General features: G+C 41.4%; 1 protein-coding gene across 2 annotated transcripts in view; it reads right to left on the bottom strand.

The window, feature by feature from the left end:
- The window catches only part of Lap1 (leucine rich repeat containing protein 7 lap1), a 66358-nt gene that overhangs the window by 18413 nt on the left and 26276 nt on the right, over positions 1 to 21669 (bottom strand). For both annotated transcript variants that reach the window (XM_065433963.1, XM_065433965.1), the window contains exons 3-16: positions 18449 to 18623; positions 16440 to 16557; positions 16273 to 16351; positions 14590 to 14679; positions 14298 to 14418; positions 13183 to 13257; positions 12368 to 12512; positions 11658 to 11730; positions 11046 to 11175; positions 9956 to 10141; positions 9075 to 9186; positions 8030 to 8115; positions 7109 to 7234; positions 1589 to 1738 (exon numbers count right to left, since the gene is read on the bottom strand). In XM_065433963.1, the coding sequence (XP_065290035.1) occupies positions 1589 to 1738; positions 7109 to 7234; positions 8030 to 8115; positions 9075 to 9186; positions 9956 to 10141; positions 11046 to 11175; positions 11658 to 11730; positions 12368 to 12512; positions 13183 to 13257; positions 14298 to 14418; positions 14590 to 14679; positions 16273 to 16351; positions 16440 to 16557; positions 18449 to 18623 (1666 nt within the window). The remainder of the gene's footprint in view (positions 1 to 1588; positions 1739 to 7108; positions 7235 to 8029; positions 8116 to 9074; positions 9187 to 9955; positions 10142 to 11045; positions 11176 to 11657; positions 11731 to 12367; positions 12513 to 13182; positions 13258 to 14297; positions 14419 to 14589; positions 14680 to 16272; positions 16352 to 16439; positions 16558 to 18448; positions 18624 to 21669) is intronic.

The raw sequence follows: 21669 nt of genomic DNA, 5'->3' as shown, positions 1-21669 counted from the left end.
TTTGTGCTGATACAAGCTAAACCTCTGTTAAGAGGAAGCTATAGCTCAAGACCAACTACTATGCTGCCTATTCAAATACACGTAATATGCAGAAATGCTTTTATGAAGCAACCGCTGGACCGAATTGAAATTTGTTTCACTTGAGAGAGAAAATTGAATCTGAGTAGGTTTAAGAAAGAAAACCTTAATTTAAATAAAAATTGGTGTCTAAAAAAGTTAAAGAAAGAAGAAGAAGCATGAAGTTTAACTCAGCACTAAAAACAGATATCGCAATTCTGCAAACTACATATGTTAGAGCGTATAAAGTGGACAAGCTTCACACATAAACTTACAATTCCATGAAATTGTTACGATGTATGTGAGAGATCTGTAAAAGTCCTATTCACAGATTACTAGTCTTATATTTCAGAGTGGTGTATAATATATCCATTTAGTCTGCTTTATATATATTATTAGGTGCAGTTTACACAACTGTGATATTGTTTTTCATTGCTGAGATACAGATCTTCAAACCTGATGGATGATGATCTCTTTTTGAAAATTCTGCCATTTGCAGGAATTTTTCTTTAAACATTGACAGAAGAAATAATCACCTTCCAAGGTTAGTAGAATTTAATGCTTTTTTTTTATGTGCAACAAAAATCATTCACCAAAATTGGTGCAGCAGTTTCTGAGAAAAATGATTTTTCCCTTCCCATGTACTTGGGAGCTATCAATCTAAAGCTTCCCCTCCCACACTATGCATGCATGCCAGGAATGGCATGCCTTGAGCATTTGGCTGCTACAAGGCTCTAAATGCTCCAAACGTATGACTATGAAGACTTCGGCCACTTCTGCAAGCTGGGTACCGGAATGAAAGAGATTTGTCATAAGCTTTGATCAGACATGGGCAAGTCATGGATTATAAATAGCATCCATCCGGCCGTGCATCCTGCACCCTCATACCCGACACTATCGTCCTGCTTCATAAAACGGTGGGGGCAGATTTAATGAACACAGTTTTATGTTCAATTCTCACGAATTAAACTTGTGCACCAGCATAAATTGAAATGAAAACAGGAAGTAACTAACAAGAACACTTGTTGGCATAATTACATGGAAGTGCAATATGTAATTGCATTTTAGCTTGTTCCTAAGCATGTAGTAGTTAGCCTCAAGGGTACAATTTAGAGTCTGAATTAGGTCACTGTTATGAATGCAGGTGAACCTGCATACAGATCAATACTTTGAAATCTTTTGTGGCTTGTTTTCATTTGAATTTATGCTGATGTACATAGGTTAAAGGAAGAAAACCACAGCGATTGTTATAGGCACATTGCTTTTCCATTATTTTATACTTAAAGACTCTGCTAAAAATAAATGTCAGCTGCTAGCACCTCAACACTTTTTAAAGAAGCAGACGTAATCACGAAGGTAACTACAAACTTTGTAATGCAGAACAGCAGCTCTTATGCCAGTAAAAGTGTTAACCAAAGAAATGTAGCCGTACATTAAATACATGTAGCTGAGCATAAAGATTTGTGATTAAGGCTTGTGATCAAGGTAACATGGCACCAATTATAGCATGTTGAAAGACAAGTCAACTCACAGGCCTGTCGGCATGCACCTGAGCCAAATCAGGGTTCCCTGATGGTGATACGGGCTGTACAATTTTAGCCTCACGAACCACCACTTCTGGTGGCTGCTTTTCGGTGCCTGGTGCTTCACCCCTGCCGAAACCCTCCAAGCGAGACGTCGGCTGCAATATGAAAACATGTATTTGGAAGCACAATTCACTTGCTCAATATGTAGAGTTGTACATCAATGTTTCATGTACTTTCTAATCTGAAACAAGTTATATCCCATAACCAGTGGCATGTTCAAACACACACCACACATCATTAAGGAAATTTTGTATTGCAGGTTTCAAAAGGAGCACTGACAGCCGGCATGCTTGATCAGCTGATGTGAAAGAATGCTATACACTCTCTTATATAACACGACATTTTACATTCGAAGGTCAAATTAAAGCCCCTTTTCTTGCGTAAATATGAGAGTGCCCATTGAGACATGTAAACAAAACACAGGCGAATTAAGCTAAAAGCCAGACTAACTGATGTCAAACTAATTAAAGCCCTGTACACCATATTTACTCGAATCTAACATTTTTTTTTCGATAAAACAAGTCCAAAAATTGCATGGACGTCAAAATCGAGTACCACCCTAAATCCGCGTTACCATATCGCTATCAGCATTCAAAAAATGGCCACCTCGTACGCGCTTCTAGCCTAGCTGCCATAGCTTCCTCCATGTGCATACTTACATGTTGTATGTGTAACCAGGTGCTGCTGTAACCTAGTCTACAGCCTGTCTTCCCGTTTTCTGCGTTTATTCAATCAGCATGGAAGCACCGACTGCGAAGAAACGCCGAGTCCACCATGATGCAGCATTTAAATGGAAAGTTATGTGCGCAGAGAGGGACGAAAATCGGGCCGCATCACGGGTGTTTGGAGTTCCCGAAACTTGCATGCGGGACAGGCACAAACAGAAGGAGAATATTTTCGCCAGCAAAGCAACAAGGAAGGGTTTCAGTGACTTCAAAGCGAGCAGGTGCTGGCTATCAAATTTTATGAAAAGAAAAAGCTTTTCTCTTCGAAGGCGGACAGGGATATCCAAAAAATTGCGTGAAGAATATGAAGAGAAATAGCACAGTTTTCAGCAGTACGTTTTGAAGTTGCACCATAGAAATGGCTACCACTTCGGACAGATTGGAAATACCGGTCTGATGCCGCTTTACTTTGACATGCCTGCCACCACAACCGTTGGAAAGAAGGGGGCAAAGAAAGTGCGCGTTTTGTCTTCTGGCCACGAAAAAACTAGAGTCACCGCAATGCTTTGTTGCACTGTGGATGGGCACAAGCTGCCCCCGTATCTTATCTACAGACGAAAGACGCTCCTGAAAGGGATTGTCTTTCCGAGTGGCTTGATTGTGTGTGCAAATGAAAAAAAGTTGGATGACCGTGGACTTGGTCGCTGACTGGGTTGATAAAGTTTGGTGGAAAAGACCCGGCGGCAGTTTGAGTCTGCGTGGGATGCTTGTGCTTGACGCGTTCTGGTGCCACCTTGAGCGCATCAAGGACAAGCTGGCTGCATGCAACATTGACCTTGTCGTGATACCTAGCAGCATGACATCACAGCTCCAGCCGCTCTATATTTGTTTGAACAAGCCAATGAAAGATAGAATTCGGGCGCTCTACACCGAATGGCTTGTCAGTTGCTGCCACGAATTCACGCCCGCCAATAAAATGAAGCATGCCTCGCTGCAGGACTTTGCTGGATGGGTGAAAGATGCATGGTGCACGATCCCGTCTGCCATAGTCAACAAGGTCTTTAAAATGTGCGAAATTTCGAATGCCATGGACGGCACCAAGGATGAAATGCTTTGGTCTGTTGATAGCGATAAGGAGTTGTCTGATAGCAATGACGAGTGATCTCTGTTGCCCTACGCGACATGTACCGGTGCAGTGAAAATCTTGGCGGCCAGGTATGCCGCTTCCATTTGTGTTTTCATGCATCACAACTTTAGTGTATTGGGAATAAATCTGTCTTTTCCTAATGAGAGAAAACCGTACTTCTATATGAAAGCACGAGGTGCGCTGTATTGTACTCTTTTCTTTTTGGTCATAGAAAACGGGTGCGCGTTACAATCAAGGGCGTGTTAGAATCAAGTAAATACGATATATACAGAATGCTGTAAATATATGAAATCCAGATTTACCTGGATTTATCCAGACTTTATGGATGAATAAAGATTGATTGATTGATTGATTGATTGATTGATTGATTGATTGATTGATTGTGTACTCAATCAGCACACACTTTTTCCAGAAAAATTCACTAAAATATGACATGCACATTAGAATTGAGCACGATACCAAAACTGCAACACGTGGTGTCCAAATCCAACAGCATGATGTTGGATCTCCCCTTCAAATCTTGAAGGCTGTGCTTTTATGTACTGCGGTCACTGGAAGCCACTGCCTATTGGCCGTGAGATACTGCCGCTGTGTTAGTGTGGATAGGCAGTTGGCGGCAAACATAGAAATGTACATGGTGGCATTTTAATGCAACAGCGTCAATGGCCCTGTGTCACAGAAAATCCGGTGTTAATGCGGGTGGCGATGTCCATATTAGAAAAATCATCCTGAACCACACATCCTGATCCACACAGGCGCGGAGGAGTTACTTAAATAATTGAACTTCTCAAAGTAAAAGCTTACAGACAACCTACAGACTTGATAGCATCGAATTGTAATTTGAATATATGAGAAAACATAATTCTGTTATGCGGATACTCAAACACGATCCCCTTTTCCAGCTGCCGTTTGAGGTCTGTCTTAGTAGGAGTGGCATGTCCCACTCAGTTCTTTTGCAACACCATCCTGATGGTGCTTGCCTCCAAACATCCACGGCAGTGGCAGCGCCCACCGTGGCGGGGGGAAAAAAAAGAAAAGAGCCGGAAAGCTCGCCGTCGTGCCTAGTGTTCGCCGCCAGTGTTTCGAAGAAAACATTATGGTTACACAAGCTGCAGTTGAAGGGAAACATGAGAAGCAGCCAGAAATCTTTGAATGCTATCGCATTCCACTCTTAAAGGCGAACCTTAAGTGTTCTCAAAACTTTTTGCTGTTAGTGATTTGGGTTAATTATCTGATAATGAAATGAACTGACTAAAGTGGACAAATAATATATTGCCATCCCATGCCACAAGCTCTCACACGAAATGCAAAGAATGTTCCTACTGCATATGAAACAAGGACAAACTGTCTATCAGCAGGGACTGGCACTCAGTCACATAGTCTATATTTCAACCCTTGCTTAGTGCTTTTTGTGCATGTTTGGCTTGCGTTCTGCCCATTAAACAAGTTACGCCACTGTGCGTGACCGAGTATTAGCAGGACTGGCATGTTGCTTCACAAGTTGTTATTTTTTTGCATTAACAGCAAGAACGTAGCATTTAAGTACAAGGCTGTCATTGCACAGTTACGTACATGACAGTGATGAGAAAACCTTTCCAAGGGCCAAAATTATCATGCTGTTTGCTTTATTTAAGCAGATAATGGACACTACCTTAGGTGAAGCTAATAAAACAAAACTAAAGGGTGTATAGTAATAGATGCCGGCAGCTTAACATTACAATGCCTTGTGTCAATTATCGTATCTCACATATTTTTCACGCAATTCTCTATTTCTATCTTTCTTTTGTCGACGCAGCCCAATATGGACAGTCGTCTAACTTCGCCATTGCCCTCGTTGATCACAACGGACAGATAGTGAATGCGGCTTCCCTGAAGTGCTCAACACCAACCAGAGCGGAGCAAGTCGCAGTTGCTATAGCACTCCTAGACAACAGCAGATCACAAATCTTCACTGATTCGAGATCGGCGGTCAGGGCTTTCGCTTCAGGATCCATCGCTGAGGAGGCTCACAAGATTCTCAAGAACAAGATAATCTCTCCGCACACCATCACGTGGTTTCCGGCTCACCTCGACCCCCAGCTTGACTCGTTTCCCAATCTTAATGACATTGCCCACTCCCAAGCGCGCGCACTAACCCACCGCGCGGGAGCAAGATTGAGCTCAGACTCTGGGGTTCTCGAGTTTCGGGACACTCTCACTACTTTCAGCGAAATTACTATGCACTATCACCTGGGTAGGAGGACTTATCCTCCCCCTCACTGCAAACTGGCTAGACCTCTGGCGTCCACTTTACGCATGCTTCAGACGCAGTGCTATCCGAACCTGGCCCTTTTTCACATGATCACTCCAGAGGCTTTCAGCTCTACTTGCCCCGACTGTGGGGCTGTTAGCAATCTCGAACACATGCTCTGGCGATGCCCCTCGTTACAGGGACCCAATCGCATCACAGAACAAGAGTGGAGCTCTGCCATCCGGAGCTCGGAATATGCACATCAAACTTGGGCTGTCCAGAGAGCCCACGATGCGGCGGTTAGGCTCGGCCTACCAGTCCCCACGTGGGAGCGGCCCGCAGCTCTGCCCTAGGGCAAAGCGTCTCAGGACCTTGCTATTAAAGTTCTTTGTCTGTCTGTCTGTCTTCTGTTGCACAGAATCAAAGTACCAAAGTGCCAAATTCACTTGGGAAGCAAAATTATTCCTCTGCAGTGAAATTGGAACAACATAATGAAAAGACACCTCAGGAACAACTAAAACTTGTCGTGTTACCACTACACGAATGTGATGCAATGATACAATAAAGTATATCATGGTATAACACGAGTGCTCAATTATCTTTTCCCTTCTTTTTTTATATTAGTGAGTGACCTTCACGCAATTATGCTCGCGTTATTACAAAGATTACGGCATGACAAACATATCATGACAATGAGTTGCTAAAGTGCTCCCTTTTTGTCTTGCTGCAATGGCCTTATTTATTTAAAACAATATCAAATGCTTTTTGGAATATGTTTGAATTACAAAGTGGCGACAAAACTTAAATAATTGTGGCAAACAGAGGATGCAGCTATCACTCATCGTGTGCCAGACATGTGCCGTCACCGATCTTATTGACACGGGAAGATTAAATCTCAAGGCTAAACGGTTTTATATATTGCCAAAAATGCATAATGATAAGAGTGCTGCAATCACGGAACAAACAGTTTTTAGAGAATGTGCCCGCTGTACGTGCATATGTAAACATGTGGGGGCAACAGGCGACACAAAGTGCGATCTACGCTATGTGCGGTTCAGCCAGTGTCCACCAGGGGACGACTCTGCCCAATCTCGCGACCAATAGCTGGTGTCCAAATTGCATCTCCAACAGCGTCAGAGTTAATTTTTTTTTTTTTTGCAAATGAGAACAAATAGCTGTTTCTTTCTCTTACCATGAAAACCTGGTGAAAGAACAGACAATCAAGGGTACCACATTTAACATTTCTTAATGTAAATCAGGCTGTGTGTTCAAATAGGGCGCGCTGCATTTTTCATTTCTGGCTGTGAAAAACTGAGTATGCGTTACAACCGAGGATGCCTTAGAATCAAGCAAATACGCTCACATTCGTAGGAGCATAAGAATCAGAAAATTCACTTTCACCAGGAGAAAACACGACACTCACCTGTGACACGACAACATGTCCAGCACTAACCACATCACCATTCATCTGCCTACGAAGATTTCTCACATGCCGTGCGCGTGCCTTCAGTTCTTTGGGGTAAGGAGTTGGTGAACGGACGAGACGACCCTGAATGGACAAACATGAGAGCGAGCATTTATTCAGTCAACCACAAACACCTGAAGATATAAAAATACAATCTACCTCAATGTACAACTCGTACAACATGTCATTCTGGGAGGGCATTACACTGCCCCCATTCAAAGGAACCCTCAAGAAAAACATTCAGGAATGCATATAGTGAACAGTTTCTTTTTGACTGAAATTGAAAAATACAATTTGACTGATTGATTCACTGATACGGTTTAAGATTTCGAAGAGTAAAAATTGGGCAAGCTGATTAAGATTCACGGTTTGTTGGTTAAGTTTCATGTTTCATGTTTCGCTTTCTTTGTCTTTGTCACTTGCGCCGCCCCGAACCATGGACAGATTAATTTGTGAAAGCCAGACTGGTTATGAGAGATGCTGGACTGTAGGGCTCTGAAATAATTCCGACCACATTGGGTTCTTTAAAGTGAAACTAAATATCGGCATGAGCATTTCTTGTATTTCACTTTCATTGAAATGCGGTTGCCATAGCCTCCTGCAAATGAACCTGAGACCTCCAGCTTAGCAGCAGAACAAATCACAATTAGAGAGAGAGAGGCAGAGAGAAAAGATAACTGTGGCATTTGATGGCAATGGGAAACATGTTCTGTTCTTAGGTGACACACTTTATGACATTCACAAATATGTTGCTATCAAGTCACAAAACCAAATCTCATTGGCTTCAATGGCCTGGGCCTCATTCATCACAGCATATAGAGGGTCCTAGTTAACGTCAGCTGGAACACATGGTATGGTTATGGCTAGTTGCCCACATACCGGTCGATCCACATCAGTGTCAAAGGCAAAAGTGATGGTGCCTCTCCGTTCACTGGGCACAGCATCGCTTTCATTCACAACGGCATCTGAAATGGGTAAACACAATACAGCCTCCCACAAAGAAGACAAATACTGACCATGAAAAAGAGTAACAAGTACAAGAAGTTCTTTTACTATTATCTTTGATGCAACATGCTGCAGGACTATTTCTTTACCCTTTAAAGCGATTTATATCGTTCTGATCAAACTGAAGCACATTTACAGGAAGGAACACACTGAACTAGAATCAGAAACAAATAGAAAATAAAATCAGAGGAAAAAATAATGATCATAAAGCACACAACAAAGTATAAATACACACTGTGACTTGCACATTCTCACCAAAATATCTTTCTGAGTTTGTCACTATGTTACCAGAGTTGAAGCTTTACAGTGAATGTCACATTTCGCAGTATATATTGTATAGCATATTTGGTATCAATATTTTCCGGAGTCATCAACTGGGAATGAAAACCTCGTACCATCTACAAATATGGCCCTCTAACGGTGAATTTTGACAGCTCAAAGCAGAGATACATTGACGCTGATTTTTGTGTTACTTTTGTGCTGTGAAAAAATGAAGAGGAAGAAGAAGAAACAATGACAGCAACAAACACGCATCATGAACAGATGGTGACGGCAATTTACTGTTCTGTAACAGATTGCTTACTGAGTGTCAGGCTTGCAGGGGACAGCCACCTTATGGTTCTAATGAGACGTTAGATGCAAACAGTTCTTGCTCCATCAGATTAACCAAGGAATGAATCAGGTGAACCACACTAATTCCAAATGTGTCATTTGAGAAAAAAGACCCCAAAATGTGATTTTCATGTGAAGTATAGGAACTGACAAGCTGACTGTAAACTCAGAAGTATTCTTCTAAAGTTGTCAAAATCAACACAAGTCGCAGCACTATATATTAGAAAGCCATCACTCAAGTGCAATTTATTTTTTGTTGTGTTCTTTTTCTTTCTCAAGTATAGCATGTAAAGCCAGTGAAACATACTAGGCTTATCTGGGTGGGCAGCTGATGATTCTTGTGGCAGAAGAAAGCAGGTCAGTACACGTTGCCCCGTTTCACGGTCTATGTCTGACTGCAGCAGCACCAAAGGCTTTGTCTGGAGACAGGAAGTGTATGCAATGTAGTTACTCATCCATCAATAACACAGATATGGAAGCATGTGGTGACAGGAACTGACTCAAGAGTCAAACTTTTTGCAAATATATAACACAATTACTGGCAACAATCAGTCACATGGACTTTAGTAGCAGCATAAAGGTTGTCATTGTTGCCATGTGCTTTTTTGCTTTTTGCAGGTGTTCATTTTCACCAGGTTATCAGTGTTATCGAGTTGTCACTAGTAAGACATGCCTACAGCATCTAAAATCCTTTGAACATTGCAGCAGATTCTATAATGAAACAGATTTGTCTAATCAGATTGCATACGCAATGCGGACACTGCTGTACATTCTCGAATGTACGCGAGCACCCGTGATTTATGTGGAACGCATGGCGAAATGCCTATAAATAACAGACAAACTTGACTTGCTAGATTAGATTTGACGACAGACGACTGTGCTCACCCTTATTGGTGTAATTTGAGTTGAATGTTGCTTATCTTTCTGGGCACAAGTATGCTTAATAAAGATTGAGATTCTCAACTCGCACTTTTTGCAATGTTTGGTTATTATGTGACTTGTGTCGGGCAAATTGGTGCACTACATCAAAGAGTGACCTGCAATGATCTTGCGAGAGGCCCACCTACTACTCTTGCAGGTATGTCACGCTGTCTTGTGTTAATATAAATTTTTTTGCTCGATGAGTCCATAAGCCACTGACAAATCCACACAATGGAGCCACTGCGCACACCACAGCTGCGGTGTTACCTGGTTCTGGGACAGCCAAAGCGCATGGAGCCCTCCAAGCTTGGCGAGGCTGACTGGCAGGTGTCTCAGCTGGTTCCCGCTCAGGTTCACAACCCGCAGGCTGGACAGATGACCCAGCTCATCCGGCACATTACACAGCCGGTTGTCTCGCAGGGACAGGACACGGAGTTTGGAGCAGCTCCCAATCTGAACAAAGTGCCCAGGAAGCAAGTTAAACGAGTGAACACAATCAGCAGCTTGATGGAGGAAGATGGTGGGGAGAGGCACTGGCCTCCTTGCCATTACAGTTTTCTCACATCAGCTCTGCGACCCCCCTATTTTGATTTTTTCATGCAACCTGGTTATAACAATGGAATTTTCGTGGCACTTGAATATTGTTATAAGTGGATTCGACTGTATAATACATCTGATTTCTCAGACCAGTGATCCTTATACGTGATCAAGGAAGATTTTATCAGAACCTATAAAGGCATCAGTCTGAGAGAAGCTTCTTTTTCTTTAAGACTGTGTGTAAAAACTAAATAAAGGCACACATACCTAGATACATATGCATAAAAAAAAACGATGCATTTTTCTTGAATAATTTATCCACTTGGTATTAAAGAGCAGCAACAGGATGCACTGATGGCCTATAAGAATCAAGTTATTCAGACTTCATTATTTGAAAGCTTTAGCATAATTCCACCACTTGTCCCTACCATTACTGCCACTGTCACCTGCCAACTTTGTGCATTAGCTAAATTGTGCAATATTCATGTATGGCCAGACACACAAAGCTCGCAAGTGGCCATGGCAGTAATGGTCGTGATAAGCAGTAGCTAGCCTATACTAAACTCCATATTGTCATTTCATGTGTGAATAGAAATTCGAAGTCAATAGTATTGGCTGCAGCACCATTCTCTACATAATTTAAGAGTCTCCAGCACAACTTCTCTGCTTTCAAATCTTCCATTTATTTTACATTTTCATGAGGGTTTCCCAGAAACATCACAGCTGAGTAATGAGTGTCTCGGAAAGCCATGAAAGTTGCAGATCCATTACAAGGCACTGAATGATTCATTGGTGCACGCATTCGCTGTAGTTGACTTACTTCTGGTGGAAGGTCCTCCAGCAGGTTGTCATCAGCCATGAGTATCGACAGGTTTCGAAGAAGTCCGATCGTCGAAGGCAGTGAGTCTATCTCGTTGCTGTTAATGATGAGCTCTTCGAGTTTGGACAGCCTTGAGGAATTACAGAGCAGAAATTCACATGTGTAAATAATGACTGCGACACAACTTTCCACTTACTCAGTGATCATTTTGTGACAAATTTATCATTCTCTTGTAACTAAAAGCTTTAAGTTAGTCAATAATTTCTGAGTACTATTCATTGTACTGACGCCATACAAACATATTCAAGATCTTGAAACACTAAATTGCCATTTCTGTGCTATGCTATATGCCACAACTTTGAGCAACAACAGATGCACTGAGAGCTTCCAACTAAGAGCTGTCAATTCAACTGCCTGTAATTTCACCAGAGCATTGTCAAACACCATCGAGACTTTCACAAAAAGGATTGAGCAGCCATGAGCACACATTAGCTCGAAGCATCTTTGGCCTTATTGCACTGTAAATGAACAACAATGCAACCTATACAGTCTCCAGAGATAGCTAAGCAAGATATGAAGATACGCTCCAATAAAATTTATTGGGATACTCACTGTCCAATGCTATCAGGCAATGTTGCTAAATGATTGTCATCAAGGCGCAATGTTGCGAGATTCTGCAAAAAGCCTGTAACGTAAAGCACATTATTAATCAGTTTAGGGTAATCTGTCCAAATTCACTTAATACAAATGCAGTTGTACAAGACATGTGTGCTTGCACTGACTTCTGTAGAAATCCAAGGATTACAAGCAGAAATTTCATGCACACTGTTCCTGGAAACCCTGTGAAACAAGGTGATTTACACCACTTCATAGATTTCAGCTGTTAAAAGATCGCAAGCAATGCTACTGTATATCAAAATATAGTTTAAAGTGTTGATGACATCGAGAGTGCGATGAAATTTTGACACATAGGGAATAATCACAATGAAAACAAAACAGATGCCGACCAACATGAAGAAATTATATAAAACTTTATGTTTTAGTCCCCACAAGGAAGCCTGGTTCACAAGCTTCTTCATAATTTCTCCACCTTTGTTAGTGTTTGTTTTGTTTCTTTTGTGACTGAAAGCCACAATAGTAGTAAGAAGTGACAGGAGAAGAAGTGAAGTAGAAATGGAGTATGGTGAATACACAGCCACAAAGCCAGCAAAAACTTCAGCAACAAACTTGAAAACAATGTGCATACACTTATTAATGGTTAGCACCAAGGAAATCACCAATAGATTAAGAAGGACACACTAGTGCATCTATACAATGCTTACCGAGTGTCTCTGGAATCTTTTGCAGCTTATTTGTGGTGAGTGTGAGATCAGAGAGCATTGTCATGTTCTCAATTTCATCAGCAATAAAAGATATGCGATTCCGGCTGGCATCCAGGTAGGTGAGCTTAACCAGATTCCCCATGTTCTAATACAGATGTGGAAAAAAAAGGAAAAAGAAAAAGAAAAATGCACCGTCAGGAGAAGAGAAATTACCAGCATTTGCAGTATGTAAGCTGAGCAAGAATTAGGTCACTTTCACAAAACATGCACACACCCACACACTCAAATAAAAGTAGCTTGACTGAACTAACAGCTAACATGTGTGCTTTTCTTGGCAGCTCATAAAAAACACATTTAGCAATAAATATGATAAAGTGTTCAGAGATGAGAGAATGCACCTCAGTTGCCCTCACAAGTAGACCTCCACTAATGAGCTCCTGATATAAAAAAAAGCATTGCATTAAACAAGTAATTTGAATGGGAACAATTGATGGCCTTTAAAATAATGATATGAGCCTGCTAGAAAATACAAAGTGGTAAAGCAGACTGAGAGTGACAAGCTGCACTATCACTTGTCTCAAAGAAAATTTTTGCTGGAAGAGCTGGTTTGGTTCGCTGTAAACTTTTTCTTTTAATATGGAACATTGATGGTGTGTCCTGTTCCCTGTTTTGTCTATTTTCTGCCATTGGAAAGAATGTCACGAGTGCACATTTCATAAGATTTGCAACCACAGTCCATTCCAATCATTGCTTCTTGCATGCGTGCAGTGTATGCTGAAACACGTTCTGGAAGTCCACAGAAAAAGAGGACTCACTGAAGGTAAAGACGTCAGCCTGTTACTGTCACACCAGAGCTCAGTCAGGCTGGGGAGGCTACCGATCACTTCAGGCTGGGAAACAAGGGAAGAAACAGCGTCACCACCAAATCTCAGACGAGCAGATAACCACTATTCGCGAGTCTTAGTGCATAGAAGGGATTACGTAGGCTAATACAGAGGCCCAGTGGTAACCAACGGATTAACTCATTAAGTGTTTTGGATGAGCTCAGCTCATCAACAGCAATTCCATTTTAAAAGTGATTTGGACAAACTCAGCACATCCACCTAGTTTTTCATATGATACATCGATGGCTGCAGTGTCAACGTTTGAATTTCATGCTGATACCGCTCTTTTTTTTTTTTTACTACATAGATGGCAGCACTTTGTCAGTGCCCAAAGACTGCGTGTTTGGAAACATATGCTTTTTGTGCTTCTTGGCAGATTTGGAACGATGGCATCTGCCACTGACAGCTCACATGTCAGTCACACGTGCAAAAGAAATCCCCTGCTCTACTCTGACAGCGAAATAGAGAGTGAAAGTGATGCACTACAGTTTTGTTCTTCGAGCAAAGAGGATGATGATAGTCTTGTCATCGCTTCATCTAACAAAAGTGATGATTCAGAAAGCGAAGGCGACATTGACTTGGCCAGACAGTGGTGCGGCGTTTCCACGCTTAAAACATGAAGCAAATTGGTTGAATAAGTTTTAGAAGCGCTTTCTATGGAATTAAGCAAAATAAGGTCATTACTGATCTAAATAACAAAATGGTTAAGGGAATAAATTTGAGTACATTTCCTCAACTATGCAGCACACTAGAGGATTAAAGCACACTTAAGAGTTAGCAATCCTAGTAATTCTACTAATAATATAAGGTGCATACCTAGCAGAACCCTTACTGGAGTATGAAAATGCCAGCAAGGTGACATATATTAAAAAAATATATTCAAGTACAACAGACATGCAACACATTAGTCGTTATTTCACAATTGCGCCTGGTAGCTCAATCCTATTAAGCAATTACGAGAAAATACAAAAAGACAATCAAGTCATGCTTTCACATTTTGACGCTTCAAACTTTAATAGTTTGAGACTGAGACTTCAGGCACGTACCAACTCTGTAAAGTCGTTCTGGCCAATGTCGAGGCGGGACAGCTCCGTTAAGCGAGCCATGGATTTGGGAAGAACCTTCAGATGGTTTTCCCTCAGCTCCAAAATTTTTAACTTTGACAACCTGTAATTTAACAGATATATGTTACTCACAAGAAACATGATCTTGTGCTTTTTCTTTTGCTTCTGGAGCAAAATGAACAAAATGTGGGACCAGCACAAGGCCCCTGAAGTAATAGTATAAACAGGCGTGCCAAACTAAGAAAAATTAAAATATACATATCGGTGTACATACCTCCCAAAATTTGCAGGAAGATATTCCAGGAACGTGTCATTAAGGTAAAGTTGTTCTATATTTATGAGCTGCGTAAAGCCTTCAGGAAGTCTGCAATATAAAGGCAATCACTATGGTAATCTTCGCCAAAATGCAGAAGCCAAAACTGAGTTTCATGACAGCTATAGCCCTCTGCTGGGCCGTTAAAACTGTCGAAGCTTGTTACAATGGAGTCACATCTAACATGAAAATATGTTCATTATATTGAATGTTTGCTGTAAACATGCGTGTTGAAATGTGAAAAAAAAAAAACTGATCAGGTCTATGTGAAAGAAACACAGCCTACATGATGCCTCCAAATGAACAGAAAAGTTTGATAGCTCTTGATGGCTTGTCTGCCGAGACTTTGCCCTGAACAATGCTAAATTAGAAACATACTTTGCACCCCTATTATGCAACCATGCGATTGCTGCGGTCACATGGGATCAGTGTAATTGCTTGCCAGATGCATGCCAATTAAGCCAAGCCAAAGTCCAAAACGTGCACGCATTCGAGTATCTGTTGCAAAGCGTTTCACATTCTTGCAACAAGGATACATACTTTGACATGCCAAGCGAACAAATATTTGCTTCCCTATAACTTATATTTTCTTAGACATCGTATTGTCGGTTTAGTTATTGCAGTAGAATACTCACTGAAAGAAAGCAGAGTCTAACCAAATTTTATATATGCACTATGTTATATCCAAAAAGAAAAATTACTGCAGGTAATTTCTAGTAGGGCTCGTCAGATAATGCATAAGCATTATTTACACTTGGTCATCTTGCACTCATGCAACGTATGATTGATTGAGTGGCTGAGTTGAGATGATTGAGTGGCTGCAGTGTGTGTACACTACAGCTCAATGTGCTGCAAGTATGGCAATGGACTGATGCAATTACCTCATAAGTGAACTTTATTAGTTGGAATTAATATTACTGGGCAAACCTTATGTAATTGTAGTTAATCTGAATTAGGGTTAAGTAATGTAAAATCAGTCAATTTCCATTACCCTTATTACTATTGACTGGGCTTAAGTAATTTAAGCGTAATCCACATTAATGTGGTGTATCTTAATTACAATTAATCATTATTGACCTTAATTAATTTGATATAAATCGATTTATATTATATCTGACTAACTTAACATTCATTGTCATTTAGTTGACTAATTAATTGATCAATAAATTAATGTAATTATTCAATCACTATTACCTTACCCCTCACTAGAGTACTATTTATTCTTAATTTCATTGTAGTTAATCTGATTAGTATGTTATTGACTTTAATTACTCTTAATGCCTTTTCAGTACTCACTATATATAGTCATAATCCTAATCTCAGTAGTCATATGTAGTCACACGTAGTCATAAGATATTCTTATATATACCCATAGGACGCCGTGAATACCTATGCTGTACATCATGTGATGCATTACAGACAGATGGACAGATAGACAGACAGATTTCCAAGAGAAGTAGCCCTAGAACGCTTACACATTAAAATATGTGATATCCATATTCATCGTATATTAAGGTTCGACTGTAGTGGCACAAAAAATCATTACAATTGCAATACAGAGTAACTTTGCATTTTTAATGAGCTACCAAATGCAGCAAGGTTAATCACAAGAGCAACATTTTGTACTCATGTAGGCATACTCACTTTCCCACTGGGTTCACACTTGCTTCTACTATGGCCAGGCATTTGCAACCTTTGATGTTGTCGGGAATTTCTATCACATCTAAAGCAGAGAAGAGGTAATTCAATATTTCCGAATAGAAAGACTACATAACATGCAGGGACACTGCCACATGCACAAAGCTACTTACTGTTTTTGCTAATGTCTAGTTCTTCTAGGCTGACAAGTGAAGATATAGCTGGAGGTAGAGTTTGAATGTCATTATCACTTAGATTCAATTTTCTTAGTCCATGGCAGTGAAATAGTGGCTAGAAGAGGAACCAGAATATTTCGTGTTAGCAACAAGTAAAGTCACATTTGCAGAGCAGCGAACTCAGAATACAACATTAAAAAAAATAAACAAGTATTTTAGTCGAAAATGTGCTTAGACACGACTGCCACAAGAGCTAGAAACATTGTTCTATAAACAGGTGTGTAATTCAACCTTTTTAACTTGTTTCAGAGCACAAAAAATTAACTCACATGCAGAGTGCTCAGTGACTGAAGTACGGTAGTCAGACCGCATGGAAGCCAGTACTTTTTGCGTTACCGGTGAGCGCTGCGTGATTGCTGAGGCGCCGAATGCATGTTACAATGCATCACAAACACTCTCGCTTTCATGTGATACAACAGTGCATCAGTTCGGTGTCCCCTGTGGCACAGGAAGTGCCAAGCAGCCAAGTGCTCCAAGTATCTTGTTTCAATTGCTGAGCACTGTGCATGAGTGTGGGTGTACATGTCAGTGTGCTCTTTTGCCCTCTTAAGAAACTTTTAAAGATGAATTGTCATCTACCCCAGGTACAAGTTCTATGTCATTGAATGACAGTTCAAGACGTACTACTTTTTCACTCTGCCAAAATTCTGTGCACTGCTTGATACCTGTCACTTGCTTGCACACTGTTCCTTTGCAAATAAATAGAACAAAAATAAGCTGCGAGTCATACCTGAAGTTACATAGCTGGATATTTTGGTTATTCATATATTTTTACGCTTGGAGAGGGAAGGGGGGGTCAAAATTTGGAACACGCTTAAGCTTCGCATTTAAGAGTGGAACAGAAGAGTGTTCAAAGACCCCTGACTGCTTTTCATGCTTCCCGGCAACTGCAGCGTATGTAACCGCAATGTTTACTGGGAAACGCTGGTTGCGAACACTATGCACGAAGGCGAGCTTTCTGGTAGAAATTTGGCCTCTTGCATGGGTCGATCTCCTGTTATTGTTTCACACTTTTAATATTTCAGTCTGAGTAGAGCTGACATAAAGGACATGCGCTGTCGGTGTTTTTTTCCATTACATTTGTTTATGAGCTGCCGTTTGCAAAATTTAGAGGAACAACATTGTAAAGAATAAAAGACAAGGTATGAGCAACTTTGGTGGTAGACGAGTGGTTGGGTATGCGTAGTTCGGAATTTCGTTCGAAATTCTTTTTGTCGAAGTGGCGTCCAATGCTGATGTGGGATGCCGACAACGATGCCATATTTTCTGCGACACGGGCTCCTTAACGCTATTGCGTGAAAAATCTTAACTTAAGATAGAAGTAGCAGGACAGGATAAGCATTTTCTACGATTTTCCAAGGTGTTTTTTTTTTCTGTCCTCTAAGCACTGGAAATGTCTTAACCACCTGAGTTCCAACTAAACCAGCTTTCTGCCATAGCTACAGCATATTTTTGACAATGAAAAAATCAAGATCCCAGGTTTTGTGCTATTCCCCATGGTATGCGAACATCAAATCCTTAACTATTGAAAGATGTGATGAAGAAGCATAAAACTGGTGAACATCAGGCGACAGGGCAATTCCCAGAGGTCAAACAGCAGTACAATGTGCAGCGAAACTTAGCAGAATGGTCCGAGATAAAATGTGCTGTGCACTGTCGCTCAGCTCTATGCAACTTAAAATTCATGCTGCGTCCATCCATGTTCACTTCAATCTCACAGTTGATCACAAATACAGCTTCCTAATTATCATAAAGCTCTGGAACACATGGCAGGGCACTTGCATCTGAGAAATGTTTTTTCCCATTTACTTTTGCCAATTTAGTACCCAGAAACTGTCAGAAGATGAGAACATGTTTTCAAGGCACATTAGGCAATGAAAACTTCCAAGGAAAGTTCATGCAACTGAAAATAATGAGCGAGAAGCATTAACAGGTTAATAGCTAACCCTGGGTAGGTCTTTGATCTGGTTGGCATTAAGATATAGTTCCTCAAGAGTGCGCTCGTAGTTGAACACCTCTGAGGGCACGTCCTCTAGGCCATGGTGGGCATAGTCCAGGACCCGGACTTCCTCCCGGGCAGGCCGCAGACAGGGGCAGTGCCGGAACACTGGGCCCATCCCCCTGGACAAGCAGCATGGCGCATTTCAACTTCTACTCATCATTGGGTTTGCAAATAAGCAATACGCTGTATAAACTATACAGCTGCCAAAATGTGAACATTAAAATTCATAAAAATCCAGTGAACACGACAATGTGGTAGGATAGCACACATTATTTTTAAAGGAACAGTAAAGTGTTGGGAACTGTATTGATAAATTGCTCTTCTGCAATATTGAAAGAGCTGCCCTTACTGTGAGAAGGGACATAATAAGCCAGAGAAGGCAAAAAAAAAATTTTTAAATTGACGACCTTTCCGCTACTGTGAAGAGGGGTGGAAGCGAAGCTTGGGATCTGCGGCTCTTCATAGTCATAACACCTTAGCTTTGCGCTTCCTCACAGCGAGGTCGTCACGTCGATGACCAGCCCTTTCTCGAGTGAGTTCCCGGTGGCGTTAATCAAATGCCGCTTGTTCTTCGGCCGAATACATAACGCATGGGCTGCTCCTGCTGCCGTTCCTTCATCGCAGCCTGCTCTTTGGCAAAATGGACCAAACGCAGCCTCCCCATCTGACCGCTGGACCTGAACTAGCAGGAAACGGCGCGCGAGGCGAGCAGAGGAAGGGCATGCCTGTGATTGGATTGCGCCTTGTGCTGCATCTACATCTTCATGTTAATAAAAGGAAAATAAGACATCCACCCGTTCGTAGCAATTGCTACAAAGGAAACTCATACGGGTACCTCACGAAAGAAAAGCCTCACAGTTGAAGAGAAATTAATCCTGGTCCGGGACTCAAACCCGGGACCACCACCATTCCGAGGCAGTCACTATACTATCTGAGCTAACCAGGCAGCTAGCAGATGGCAGGGCGAAGTCGAATTTGTCAACAACTCGAAGCAAAGGCAAGAGCTTGACGTAAGAGTTCTGTGAAAACCCGCAAGGTATAGAGAAGTATTTAATAAAGGGAAAATCAGACATCCACCCGTTCGTAGCAATTACTACAAAAAAAAAAACACCATACGGTTTCCTCGAAAGAAAAGCCTCGTAGTTAAAGAAAAATTCTTCCTTTGACTTGCCACAGATCATTCATTTGCAGCCGAAGGGTGATCTGCTCATAATCACAAGTGCCAAAGATAACAAAGAAAACTAACGAGTATGTAGTAATTCACGAAGTGCGAGTGAATAGATGTTAATTATGCTGCCTGTGCATAGGTGAGAAGCCAAAACTATTCATCATGTTTGGAGAGAACAAACATTTGGCAACCAGCACGTAGTGGCTAAACAGTTCTGCTGCTTCAAACAAATGCAGGCATCATGTAAGCCTAGTACAAAGTACAGTCAACTTCCGTTACTTTGATCATGATGAGACCGTCGAAATACATCGAACTATCCAGCTGGGCTAATTAAACAAGATGCAGAAAAAGCATCAAAACACACCGCTGATTCATTTGGCAGTATTCGCCCGATGCTAACACGCCCCCGAACCAAACCCGCGACAGTGTTCTTTGAGTCCAAAGAAGAAAGCGTTAAATTTCCTAACCAAAGTATAAATCTAACGCGCACTAAATTATTTAGAAAGAAAAAGTGGGCAAGGGTTTAATATGTGTTGCACAATGGCAGCCGGTTTCCTAAAGTCAGCTTTTTCGCAATACAGCTGTGTATGCGGCAAAGCATACAAACGCTGCAGACGCGGTTCTCGGCCCAATTTTACTGGTGGGAAAAAGAAGGCGCGCGTTAGAATCGGGAAAATACCGTAATAATCCACAGTGAGCTACCATTATTTCTTGAAAATTTTCCAAAGGCTGGCCGAAAATGGTCGTTTTCGAGGAGAGGTGACGTGTGTTAAACGTACTGGGGTCACCTAGGGGTCAGGCACGTACATGCTGACTGGTTAAGTTGGAATTATCCGACGAAGGTTAGTTTTAGGAATCTAAATAACAAAATTTTGAGCCCATATAGAAATGCATAGGTGCCGGGCGGGACCTTCGGTCGGGATCAAATTATCCGAAAACTCAAAAGTACTCGAGAGTCAAATTAACGGAAGTTTACTGTGTTTTCTGAACTTACTTGGTAGAGGACATGAAGCAGGTTTCATGCAGGAGGAGCCAGTAATGTCCAGCAAGGAAAGAAAGCACCTGACTGCTAAAGTGCTTTTTTAGTGCTGTAGACCAGATGAGCTAAATATAGCTTTTGCCTATTAGCATTTAACAGCATGATTTAATGAGAATGGCCAGAGTAAACAGAGAACCTTTTCTCACGCCTGGTCAAATCTGTCACTGTAAAGTTTCCATGGATAAGTACGACTTTGATGTTTAGGTAGAAGCATTAGATCTAATGTGTACCTGGTGCAGTGCTGCCAACCTCCAAGGTCAGTTGTACCCCAACTCGAATAAAACAATTCCCCAGATTTCTCTAGATATTTACAAGATCGGTAGCTCAATTTTGCCAACATAATTTCTGCACAAATAATTTTTTTTATACGAATAGGCAGCAAATATTACAGATAAATTTATTTTTAATTTTATATTCAAATAATGAAATCGCTGGACTCGAGCTGAAATGATAACGCACTGCAAGTTGTTATGCTAAAGACACAGCTTCCTGCTTGAAGCCAAACTCATGGAAGAACTTTCTTGTTGTTCAAAGCTGTTTTGCACTTAGACCAGAAGTTTAGAACGACAGAAGGCTGAGCTAGTTGGTAAGGATTCATTATGTAAAAAAGGTGAGGCGTGCAGACAGGACGCCTCACCTGTCTTTTTCGCATAATAGACCAGAAGTGCCAAGATTACACGGAACCTTGTTCTAATTTTAAGTGCAATGGGCGCCGGACCTCTCTTACAGAATGTAACAGTATAGAAACAGCACACCACTTCACGAGATGAATGTAAAATATGGAAATAACTTTTCCGAATGCCGTGTACTGACGCAGCGGCGCCACAATTACACGAGCTTACGTGTAGTTTGCAGCGAAGCACGAAGATATGTGGCAACTGTTTGCCTTTCCTCCAAAGCAAAACTCGCCCAAGCACATGGTCACTGGGACTCTATGCAAGATTGCTCTGGCTATGGG

This window comes from Dermacentor albipictus, chromosome 9, assembly GCF_038994185.2.
Source record: "Dermacentor albipictus isolate Rhodes 1998 colony chromosome 9, USDA_Dalb.pri_finalv2, whole genome shotgun sequence".
Classification (NCBI taxonomy): Eukaryota; Metazoa; Arthropoda; class Arachnida; order Ixodida; family Ixodidae; genus Dermacentor; species Dermacentor albipictus.
This window is presented reverse-complemented; position numbering and strand designations above follow the sequence as displayed.